At 40.2% G+C, this 12,538-nt stretch overlaps 1 protein-coding gene across 1 annotated transcript in view; it reads right to left on the bottom strand.

Annotated features, from left to right (window-relative positions):
* Positions 1 to 234: 234 nt before the first annotated feature.
* Positions 235 to 12,538, bottom strand: part of Slc30a8 (solute carrier family 30 member 8) — a 32,303-nt gene continuing 19,999 nt past the window's right edge. The window contains exons 4-8 of the mRNA XM_004661378.2: positions 12,117 to 12,270; positions 6,819 to 6,969; positions 5,208 to 5,313; positions 1,758 to 1,892; positions 235 to 380 (exon numbers count right to left, since the gene is read on the bottom strand). Coding sequence (XP_004661435.1) covers positions 235 to 380; positions 1,758 to 1,892; positions 5,208 to 5,313; positions 6,819 to 6,969; positions 12,117 to 12,270 — 692 coding nt within the window. The remainder of the gene's footprint in view (positions 381 to 1,757; positions 1,893 to 5,207; positions 5,314 to 6,818; positions 6,970 to 12,116; positions 12,271 to 12,538) is intronic.

The following is a 12,538-nucleotide window of genomic DNA, read 5'->3' as shown; positions in this document are numbered from 1 at the left end:
ATTAGGAATAACCCATACACAAGGTTCTATAATTGAACACTTCTAATGGTGAGTATATAATCTAAACGCATCTCTATTCATGGATGATGGAGCGAAATGCGTAAGAATGACACGTGCACTGTGCTGTGTCATAACTTTCTCAAATTATTTCCACCGGTAGCTTATTTCTGTGTTCTACAAAGTGTGCAGCAGCGTGGCATGACCTATGAAAGTGGAGAGGCTGGGGAGATTGAGCTAGTCCTGGGGATCCTCACAGAAGAGGCAGTCAGGGTCTTGGTCAGCTGGAGATTCCATCTGAATAGTGAGGGAATGTATAGCAAAGCTACGGCTGAGGGCTTGAGCAATCTCTCTCCGCACGATCTGGCTATCCCAGCTCACTGCTGTTGATAAACAAACAAAAAAAAAATACAGGGATATTAGCACCAATGATGTACACACACACACACACACACACACACACACACACACACACGCACACCCCACAGGTAAAAGCCAACTTCAGCTTCAAGTGTTTGAATTGTGCCTGGAGTGGGGAGTGGAGGGGGCCGTGGGCAGAGCACTCAGTAGAAGCATGTTGGTTCTGAAAGTCAACTACATTCACACAAGCATAGCCAGGGAGCTTCTTGTGCAGCACAGACCCCATCACTCCGGGGTCTCTTTCTGTCCAGAGTTACCTCTGGAGTTATCTCTGGCTTTCCTAGGAGCCGAATATAGAAGAAGAGACAAGCCTTGGAAGCAGCCAGGACAGAACTATTATGACCTACCCAGCCATGCTATCTAACCCCCAGAGATCTTTAGGTTGCAGCCCTTGGATTTAATTAGAATTTATTTCAAGACAAGTGACAGAAACCAGGAAGCATTTAGAGCTCCCCACAGGCCTTTCTCAATGCAGCAAACCTCACTGCCATCCTTTTTCCTGTCCCAAATAGTATCAGGAGGCTGTAACGTCCCCTTCATAGTAACTGGATTGTTTACTATATACTTTCAGTTTTGGTAAAATATTGGTGTGGAGGATGCTGTAAATCCCCTGAAGCAAAATGTGAGCCCTTTGGAGACGATGAGAATGTCTGAAGAAGTACAGCTCTCAAGTGACTGTTACTGGAGCCCATGTCCCCTGCCTCTAAGTAACTTTTTGCATCATTTTTTATAGCCCATCAATCATTCTTGGCCTGGGATTACTCTTGAGTTAAGAAGAGACCTGCTACTCCAAGCCTGAGGACATACCAGGGACGTGACCCACTTCTACTGGAAGAAAAGGTGTTTAGAATAAACAGTGTCCTATGAATTGTCTCACATGGCCACAGAATGTCAAGCCACTAGGTGATAGTTCTTATCAATACATAGCTTAGGTTGTTAAAACTTTAAATGTGTCTCTTTTCCTATTCTCAGTGCTGGGCAGCACATCTTATACACAGGAGAATTGTTGTTGCTGTTGAATTAAGTCCTGTTATTTAGACTGAGGGCACCAAGCCATCTTTTCACAGTCTCGGGCCTTGAAGTTGGGGAGGCATTTTAGCCCTTTGTACTGTCTCCCCTCTACCCTGTGCATCAGCCCTGAGGATGTTGTTTGGATCATTGTTGCTATGACAACATTGATAAGTGGGTTGGTTTTCAAAGGCCCTGGGTAGTGCAAAACACTTTACAGTTGTTTTGACAGGCTACAGACACGAAGGGCAGCTCTACAAAGAGAAGAGAAATTATTGACTTCTCGGGACAAGGAGTGGATCTTGTCCGGGTTGTTTACAGAACTCTCTGACCTGTGACAACATGAGCAGAGAGGATAATTTGGTTCACTGTCAGGGACCAGATGTGCAGGCTGTGAACAGCCACCACGCCGTCGACTGTCCCGATGAGCTCTTTCACAGCATCGTAACTCAGACTCTTGGGTACACCTGGCAAAGGAAAGAATAGAGCACTGTCAGAAAAGTGCAGTTCACGGAGATGAATAAGGAGGCAGAAAGTCCTCTCCGAAATACTGACTCACCCCATGCCTTGTTGTTGTTGTTTTTTTAAATTCAAATGTTTAGAAATCTGATTCTCTCAATTGTTTCATAATTAGTTAAGAATCCATGGCAGGGCTGGAGAGATGGCTTAGCGGTTAAGTGCTTGCCTGTGAAGCCTAAGGACCCCGGTTCGAGGCTCAGTTCCCCAGGTCCCACGTTATCCAGATGCACAGGGGGCGCACGCGTCTGGAGTTTGTTTGCAGAGGCTGGAAGCCCTGGCGCGCCCATTCTCTCTCTCTCCCTCTATCTGTCTTTCTCTCTGTGTCTGTCGCTCTCAAATAAATAAATAAAAAATGAACAAAAAAAAATTAAAAATCCATGGCAGAGTAACTGCAGAACTTACTGTACAACAACCAACGGTAGTAATTGTCTTTAGTGTATAACTAAACTAATCACGGTTTTCCTAAGCATCTTTGCACACCCTCCAGGAAGCAGAATAAAGCAAGATGGGATGGTGCGTCTATGCATCCTGAGTTAGCATTCTGACTATGACGTCTGTGAATTTGCCCATGCTGTGAAACTTCTCTAGTTCTCAGCATATTTGATAGTAAATTATGGGCGAGAAGAATAATGTGTAGATGGTAGAATTGCATGTGGAGCTCTTGTACAATGTCTGTTCTTTGTAAATTGTGCTGCAATACAAATGTCAGGTGACTCAGTGAACTGTATTAGTAGGAGATACTAGCATTGTGCTTGTATCTTATTATTTGGTTTGTACATTTTTAATTGTTTTAGCTAGATTAGTCATCATTCAATGTCTGGGTCACAGAACATAATAGACTGTAGTTGTTGCTTCTAGAGAAATAGTGCTGAGCACACAGGAAGTGGTAAGCCTGGGAGTCAGTCAGCTGGGTTTCATTTATTTATTTACTCATTTAGTCCAATAGTTCTTAATGGGTGGTACCTGGTCCAGTTAATCAATAACTTGTTAGAAATTCAGACTCTCCCCTATTCAGTACCCTCTTTCCTTACAAGGCTACTGGCATAAGAACTGTGGGGACATCCAGCAACCTCTCTGAACAAACCATCCAATGGATGTTGAAGCCTCCAAGGTTTTAGAGCCTGCTGAGTTTAATCTAACAGGGGTTTTAGGCAAGTCTTTCATGATACCTGCAATATAATGCCATTTGTGTTGAGTGCAAATGGTCATCATAACAGAGAAAATTAACCTTGAAAATATAAATACTAAAATTAAATAGAAAGTCTCTAACAGGTTTAATATAAGTTGAGCATTGCCAATCCAAAAATTCAACTTTGGAAATGATACAAATTTCAAAACGTTTTGAGTACCAACATGCTGTCATAAGTGGAAAATTCCACATCTGACCTCATTTAATGGGTCTTGGGCAAAATACAGCGGCACTAAAGCTTTAGCTTATGTGTAAAAGGTTCACATGGAACATAAATGAGTCCTGTGTTTACGTTTGAGTTCTATCTCCTATTGTATTTAAGAAAATATTCAAAAACTCAGAAGTATCTGAAACCTGAAACACTTTAGTCTGGAACATTTTGGATAATAACATCACTGTGAGTAAGCAACTTTCTCATTTCAGTCACCATCAAATTGTTTTTCTGTAATGAAGATGGATTTGTTTTGATGAAGACACTTATCTGATCCTTTTGAGCCCATAAGTGGCTGTTGTTCAGAGCTATCACCACAGTCTGTGGCCAAGAATTGGGAATTTCTTTTCTATACATCCTGCCTTCATTTGTCCTATGTTCTAGCCAGCCAAGGAACTACCTGAGAGTTAGATGTGCCAAGTTCCTATTGCATTCTAGACATTACGTGGTGCTTCTCATCTGATCTTCTTAACAGCACAACATAGTAGATATAGAATTCCAAGGTCTGAGTTGAGGCCCCCAACACCTCATCACTGAAGCAGACCAAAAATGAACCCAACATAGCTCAGGGAAATTTTGTGGAAGAGGGGGCGGAAAGTATGTCAGAGCCACATGTTGGGTCATGATATGCAGAGACATTTATCGTACCAATAACTGTGGCTAACTCCACAATGCACGACCCATATACATCAACAAGGACGGGCCATTGGGGAGGGAGAAGGTCACAGATGAGCCTAATAATGGTACCAAACTGCCTGTATTTGCTGAATAGAAAACTAATTTAAAATTTTTTTTTTAAAAGAAAAAAGTGAACTTCAAAGCTTGAGGCATAGGAAAAACATTTTTAATTTTTTAAAATATTTTATTATTTATTTATTTATTTGAGAGAGAAAGAGAGGCACATAGAGAGAGAATGGGTTAGAATGGGCAAGCCAGGGCCTCTAGCTAGTGCAGACTCCAGACGCATGTGCCACCATGTGTATCTAGTTTATGAGGTACTGGGGAATTGAACCTGGGTCCTTGGCTTCACAGGTAAGTGCCTTAACTGCTAAGCCACCTCTGTAGCCCAGCAAAATCTTACTTGATAAGTCATTTTCTTTTCACCTATTCCTGACTAAATGGAAAATTCAAGGATCCAGACAAGCCAAAAGAACAGACATGGCTCTACTCTGGCTGTGGACAATGAAGTTGATAAACACAAGATCCTACTCTGGGCTCAGAGTCAGCCAGAAATATCAGCTCCTTAGCTGGCTGCTGTGCCCTGTTCCCAGCCACATTAAAATTCCATACTTCTTCTTTATAGCACTTATAGCTCCATTTCTTTCTCGTTGTTAAGATAATCTCTTTCTCTTTTCACTAAAGTACAGCCCCATGAGGACAGGGCTGGCTTCTGCTTTGCTCCTCTTTGTAACTCTAGTTTCAAGTACACAGCTAGCGGAGTCAGAGTTCAGTAAGCACTTGTCGGTCAAATGAATAAAAGATCAGTCTAGTGAGATACAATGAGACTCAAATGTTCACTTATAATGCTGCCTAGCAGGAAGATTCTTCTTGTCTTTCTTAGATCCTTTCCAAATATGCAGGGTTTTTTCACAATTTATATCTCCTTGTGATGTGTTTGAACTTATTATTTTTCCACTGTGAGATCATTCAACAGTTCCTAGTAGTACACATAGAAGCAATTTCTTTTCATGTTACCAAAATAAGTAAAAATCAAATATTTACTTATAAAAAAATCCTTAATTGAATCCTTCCCCATAATACAAAGTAACAGAAAACATGTCTTGGGAGTCAATCACCCTTTGTAATCAAAAGGCAAAAGAACCCCATCAATTCTAAGAAAAGTAATAATGAACTCCCTCTTACCTTCCATGAGTAAAATGGAGAAGTCTTTTAAGATCATGATGGTGCTAGCCAAAACCAGGATGGAAAAGATGAATGTGCAGATTGGGTCAGCAATTTTGTAGTCTGGCTGTAAAACACAGCAGCTTTCATTAACTGAACTCATATTGATTAATCAAATAGGTAAACTTCCATATCTCCTTCCTTCTCTGTCGCCTACTTACTCTCCTCACATTGGCATTCAACTCAAAGGCACTTCCTGAAGACTCAGTCCTTCTTTTATTTTTAAACTTCCAGTGACCAAAGAAAGAAGACTGTCATAAATGTTTTCTCCATCACCAAAGAACTAAAATGAAAGAGATTCTTAAGTCCCCTTTACACAGGCATAATTTGAACTTTTGAAAAGTAATATGGGTATAAGGGATGCTATGGACATTTGTGTGAACATGCCTATTCTATCTAATGCTTTTCAGACTTAAATGAGGACCTGAAAGGTATTAATTTATTTACTGAAAGGCTACATATATCCAACCCTCTCCAATATGACACACACTCAAGAGAAAAATCTTTGATCCAGTCCTAAAAGTATAAGCCAAGATACCATTCTTGCTCTCTTTCTCCACTGATATCTTTGGGTGAAACACGTGTTATTTAGCCATTGGTGAAGTTTGCTAATACAGAAAACTCCATGCCCCACTCCCTGTGAAAGCTCAGTAACTATCCTTTGTGAGGGGCCTCTGAAACTCCTTACAATTGCCAACTATTTTTGCCTTCAACTTGAAGCTTTTGTCACAGAAGATTTTGCTACCTGGGTTCAGTTATCATTCTACTTTTTAGTTCGATGTTTTAACACTTTGGGGCAAAGGTAGTAGAGTCCCTTCAAACTGGAAAATCGTGGTACAAAAAGGCAGAGCTGAATGTCCTTTTTCACACACACCTCCACACACACTCCTGTTAATGAATATTTATTTGCTTAGAGCTAGAGAGATCCATCCACATTCTTGTTTTGCACTAGCACCCTACTTGGGGGGAGAAACAAGTTTCTCCTTCACTGAGAGCAATCTTGGCCTGGCAGTGAGTCAGGTGCTCTGCCCTCCCCCAACCAAACAGCAGATGTAAGTCCCAAGCTCAGCCAGTTGTTTTCTTTTCCCAAAATTATGATGCTCAGCAGTGACAAGAATAAGAAAAATTCTTGTTTAGACAGAATAATTTCAGCATAGCATCTGGGGCAAAAGTTGTATAATTTATGAAATCTTGATACCAAATTTTCCCCTCATTCCTATGTTGGTTTCTGTCTTGTATCTGATTTCATAATTGTTTTTACAAGTAAATGTTTATTTTGATTAAGTAAGTCACAGGTATTTTCTGTGGTTTATAATCTAAGAACCCTGTGGTATTCATAGTTTCATTGCTTTCTATCTTAATATCATAACAAAAGGAGCTGTGTGCTGAAAAGTCCGGAAGTCTGGTAGATAAAGACATAATTCTTAAGAATAAGGGAAATTCTGTAGCTTCAGGGTCTGTTTGTGTTAATTTTGCTAAGTGGTGTGTAGAAGCACAGGCCATTGATACTACTGATGTTCGGATCTTATCCATGTACTTAGGATGACGATGGTTAAGCGTAAGCACACTTACCTTAAAGTAGATGATGAGTGCACTAATGAGCACACTTATGCTCTGAAATACATCCCCAAGGGCATGCACAAAAGCCGCTTGGACACTGGCATTAGCTTGCACCTCCTTGTGATTGTGACCAAGGTGCCTCTGGTGCAAAACGACCGTAAGTCTGAAAGAGAGAGCAAACTTCTTGGCACAGATAAGTCTGTGCGGCTTTCATATTCCACACAAGCAAAACGGAGTCTGTGATAAAGGGAGGGAAGATGGAGAAAGAGGGGGAAAGGTGGAATAAAGATATAAAAAGATAAAATTTGTTTGAAATGTAATATAATGAAACACAATTCTTTACATGTTAATAAAAATAAACATTTGGGCCAGGTGTGGTGGCTCACACCTTTAATCTCAGCAACTTGGAGGCAGAGGTAGGAGAATTGTCTGAGTTCGAGGCCACCCTGAGATGACATAGTGAGTTCCAGGTCAGCCTGGGATAGAGTGAGATCCTACCTCAAAAAAACAAAATAAACCAGGCATGCCAATAAGTAAGGGTTATCTCATTCGTCCTGGTGCTAACCTACTCTCCGTTGGAGAATCTGCTTCTCTTTTTCAGATAGATGTAGATCCTAAGGAGAGAGCCACCCTGTCATACCTCAAAAGGGACCCGATGAAACTAAGAACAATTGGTGAAACAAGCAAGAGTGCTGTTTTCCTGATGAGCCAGATACCAGCACAAGGGGGAAGGAGACCAACACAGAGAAAAATCAACTCCTACCAAATCAGAGAGCCAGAGCCCCAGAGGCCCCCAAAACCACATCACTGAAACAGACCAAAAATGAACCCAACATGGCTCAGGGAAATTTTGCAGAAGAGGGGGCAGAAAGAATGTCAGAGCCACATGTTGGATCATGATATGCAGAGACATTTATCTTACCCATAACTGTGGGCTAACTCCACAATGCATGAGCCATATACCTCAACAAGGAGGGGCCAAGGGGAGGGGGTAGGTCACAGATGAGCCTAATAATGTTACCAAACTGACTGTATTTACTGAATACAAAACTATTTAGTAAAATAAAGAGAAAAAAAAAACAACATAAATAAATAAATAAACATGAAAAAACCTACACAGAATAATGACGTGGTTAGCAGTAGCATGTATTCCCAAACTGACAAGTAGTTGAAATATTGATGTTTTTAGTATACCATTTTAAACTGATATGTGAACACAAGTTGTATCATAGAATTAAAACAAATTCACATAAGGACTGATGGAAAATTTTTACTTCAATATTTTTGAGATTTCATCTACCTAATTACTCTGTTTAATGTTAAAACTGGACAGTATCATTGCTTTGACAAAAGTCAAACACTTGACAGTGAAGAAGGAGAAGTCTCTCTCATCTATTGGATGTCAGGCACTGGACTAGACTTACAGCAGAGCTATGGCAGAATTTCACTAAATGCACAGGCTTTGGATTCAGTGAAGTAGTAAGAAGAAATCACAAATAAGAAGTAATAAATTTCAAGCTGGGTGTGGTGGTGCACACCTTTAATCCCAGCAAAGGTAGGAGGATCACCGTGAGTTTGACGCCACCCTGAGACTCTATAGTAAATTCCACATCAGCCTGGGCTACAGTGAGTCCCTACCCCAAAAAAGACAAAGCAAAAAAAAAAAAAAAAAAATAGTAGTAAATTTCATCAAAGTTGGGTTTTCCAATCTTTCATTTTACTTAATCTTGTTCATTTCCATGCATATTTGAAATTTAGATAATTTCCTAATGACCAATGGAAAAACTATTTTGTATCTATATATGTAGTCATTTATCCAGTGACTTAAATCCATTGATGTGTTATAAAAGTACTCATACATATGCATACACATAATTTAACACATTGCAAAGTTTAGCAGGTCCCTTCAAAGTCAAGGTGATGGATAGTAAGAACTATCCATCATGAACCTGGCACTATTTAACTACAGCTTTAAGAGGTGTTTTACTGAAGATAGAAATATTACTGATGTTTGCCCAAAACCCTTCTTGAACATTTTAGAATAGTTTTTTGTTTAAAAAAATTCTAGATTTATCATTTGGAATATCTTGTATCCTTGTCTTTTTGCAGGTAAAGTGTCTATTAAATGTCAGGCCACCACCAAAAAATGGAATAATGGCTCTCTACCAATATTTGATCATTCCCCATAATATAGTTTCCACCTTATCTGTGTTTGTACACAAACTCAGTGTCAACAGTGAGTTACTTTTCTATGTTCTCTAGCAGCCTGAGATGGCTAGCAGTATATAGCCCTCTTTCAGATTGGTCACATATGCTTTGTCATTCATTCCTTACTTTATTTTAGAGAGAGAGAAACAGAGAGACAGAGAGAGAGAATTGGTGGGCCAGGGCCTCAGCTGCTGAAATCAAACTCTGGACACTTGCACCACCTAGTGGGCATATGCGACCTTGTGGGTGCCTCACCTTTGTGCATCTGGCTAATGTGGGATCTGGAGAGTAGAATATGGGTCCCTAGGTTTCTCAGGCAAGTGCCTTAACTGCTAAGCCATGTCTCCAGCCCTCACTCATTCCTTTACTGGTTTTATTTTTATTTATTATTTTTTTGTTTGCTTGTTTTTTGGTTTTCAAGGTAGGGTCTCACTCGAGCCCAGGCTGACCTGAAATTCACTATGGAGTCTCAGGGTGGCCTCGAACTCATGGTAATCCTCCTACCTCTGCCTCCCAAGTGCTAGGATTAAAGGCGTGCGCCACCACGCCCAGCTTTTTTACTGGTTTTATTTTAAAGGCAGTAAGGGTGCTTAGTTAGGAACTCATATGCCAGGCACTGTTAAATGTCATAAAACGAGGGAAACTATGATCTCACACACACACACACACACACACACACACACATGCACACTTATATTTATATCTACTAAAAGTCATCACTATGGATGGTACAACAGAGTCTAGTCTAGAGAGGTATAGCAACTGAGCTGAATTCACAGAATATGCTTGAGCTAAATGGGCTGAAAGAAGGCTGTTTCAGGCAGAAAAATCTTCATTTTCAGTAGCCTTTAGCCTCTGTCTACAACTTTCATCACAAAAATCCCTTCATAGCTTCTACCAGAACTTTCTTTTCTCATTTTTGAGGTCCCCAAGTTACAGTTCTGATCACCCTATGGATTCAGACAGCACAGCGCTTATGTGGAACCTGCAATCTCCGTTCCTGGAGGGAACATTCTAATTGCTCAGCACCTTCAGCCATACACAATGCCCTACTTGCTGGGGAAGGCAGAACTTTCCACATCTGTTACCTTTACAAGTATGAAAAGCACTTGCAATGTGAAGGTCAATGTTCCAAATCAGTTGTAGTAAATGAAAATTTGGATACCTGTTTTGATAGTCGAGCCCTATCGTCATGGTCTCAGATTAACATGGTAGTTAGTTACGTATAGCTTTCCTCTTTGCATAGCATCAACACAAACTATGTGACATAAGGCTCTCGGGAAATTATTAATCTTTTAATTTTTCCTGATGTCTTGAGAACATATTGTGCTCCTTATGCAAAGATGAGATTATTGAGCCCCAGTCAGCAAGACACGTGCTGTGGAGCATTTATCTCCTAGAGATGATAGATTTGCATCGATCTATCCATGTTCTTTCTTCTAGTGCTGACATGAAGCAGTTTCAATTTAACTCACAGGAGATAAGATCTAGTCAGTGACAGCAGGTCAAACAACTTTCTTAAAAATTGTTCAGCTCAGAAAGTTGGAGCATAGACTAAGAGGTGGGAAACTGAAGTGCAGAAAGGTGAAACAGTGATGGAGTGACATGTTCATACGTGTATACTGATGTGCTCTCTGATGGTAGAGATTACATTATGCCCTCTCCTATTCTCCCATCACTGTCTTTTCATTCATATAAAAAAATCTACCTGATCACCTGCAAAAATTTGTGTTGCAAGATAAGCAGGTGATAAACAGAGGTACACAGTGAGTATCCCTCATCTTAAACAAGTTGTATCAGAAATGTGTAAAAGTTTTGAGATCTTGTGTTTGGGAATTTTTGAATAGAATTTACCAGGTAAACATTGCTGAACTGATGGTCCATATTGGAGCATCATGATAGTGGTGCTCAGTTTCAGATTGCAGAACATTTTAGATTTCAGATATTTTGATTAGGGGCACACAGATTTATGTGAGTTTGATATTACTGCTGCAACAAGTTTCCACAAAGATCTGGGGACTTAAAATAACACACATTACCTTATAGTTTCTAGAGGTGAGAAGCCGAAAGTATTTGCAAGACTACACTCTTTCTGGACTTTGTGGAGAGACGCCTTTGTTTTCCTGACATTTTCTACTTCACAAGGCTACTCATGACTTTAGGACCCTTCATCCATCTTCAATGCCAACAGTGTGGCATCTTCTCCCTCTCTAGCCTCTGGACTTTCTCTTTTCAGATCCTTGTGACAGATCGAGTATGCTTTGTAGAACTGACACAATCTCCAAATCAAAATCATTAACAAAATGTGCATATTCCTTCTGCCACTTACATGAATATATGCAGAACTTCCAGGGATTACAATGTGGAAATCTTTGAGGTGTCATGATTCTGTCTACCAAAGATGCTCCCTAGAATCAGACCATCAAATAAGAAGGTTAAAGTGGACTGAAAAGTTTGAGAACCATGGGCTCTAAATGCCATTGTCATAAGCAATCCAGAGTCTATTTGAGGAAGAATAAATCTCTAAGGCAAAAAACTTTCAGTCATCATTTCCTATAAGGTCAAAAACTTATTGAAGACTGTCTGAATAAGAAACTGGACAAACAGGTGTAAGGTAATGGGAGGGGATAGTGGTCATATTACATCATATCCATGAAAATTATCAATAATAAGCTTTTAAAAAATAAAAATAAACTTCTTTAAAAAAATAAGCTGCCTCAATTGCTGGCATGTTAGAAGCTTTTGAAAGTGGCAGAATTATTTTCCATCATAGAGCCAGCAAGTCAGGTCTTTAGATTCTTCACAAATACAAGACTTTAAAAAAAAAAAAAAAAAAAAAAAAAAAACATTGTTTTTCTTAGCCAGGCGTGATGGTGCACGCCTCTAATCCCAGCACTCGGGAGGCAGGGGTAGGAGGATTGTCATGAGTTCAAGGCCACCCTGAGACTACCTAGTAAATTCCAGGTCAGCCTGGGCTAGAGTGAGACTGTACCTCGAAAAACCAAAAAAAAAAAAAAAAAAAAAAAAAAAAAAAAAAAAAAAAAAAGTTTTTCTCAGATAGGGCTGAAGAGAAACCATATAGACAGTGAGGAGGATACTTACACAACATTGGCCACCACTGCACAGCCGGAAACAATAATCATTATGGTCGCTTGGATCTGGTAATCAGGGTAGAGCAGGCGTTCACAGGCCAGGTAGACCAGCACACCAGTCACCACCCAGATGCAGAGAACAGATAGCAGGGCACCGAGGATCTCTAGGGATTTAATGCACAAAGACAGAATCATGCAAAGAATCCATATATCACCGACTTCCCGACATGAGTCATGCAGCTCTTAACTCCCCTCATGCCTAAGTAAGAGGCTTTGAACCGGTTCTCTCACTGATTCCCAGACTGAGATGAGCCACTGCAGTGATGCATTCACACAACACCAGCACTGGAATTCATTATGCTCCCCAGTACTGAGTAATCTCCAGCAAAATTTTAGAACATTATGCTGCTTGCTCTCAGTGTTTTCCTTGGA

This window comes from Jaculus jaculus, chromosome 2 (assembly GCF_020740685.1).
Source record: "Jaculus jaculus isolate mJacJac1 chromosome 2, mJacJac1.mat.Y.cur, whole genome shotgun sequence".
Classification (NCBI taxonomy): Eukaryota; Metazoa; Chordata; class Mammalia; order Rodentia; family Dipodidae; genus Jaculus; species Jaculus jaculus.
This window is presented reverse-complemented; position numbering and strand designations above follow the sequence as displayed.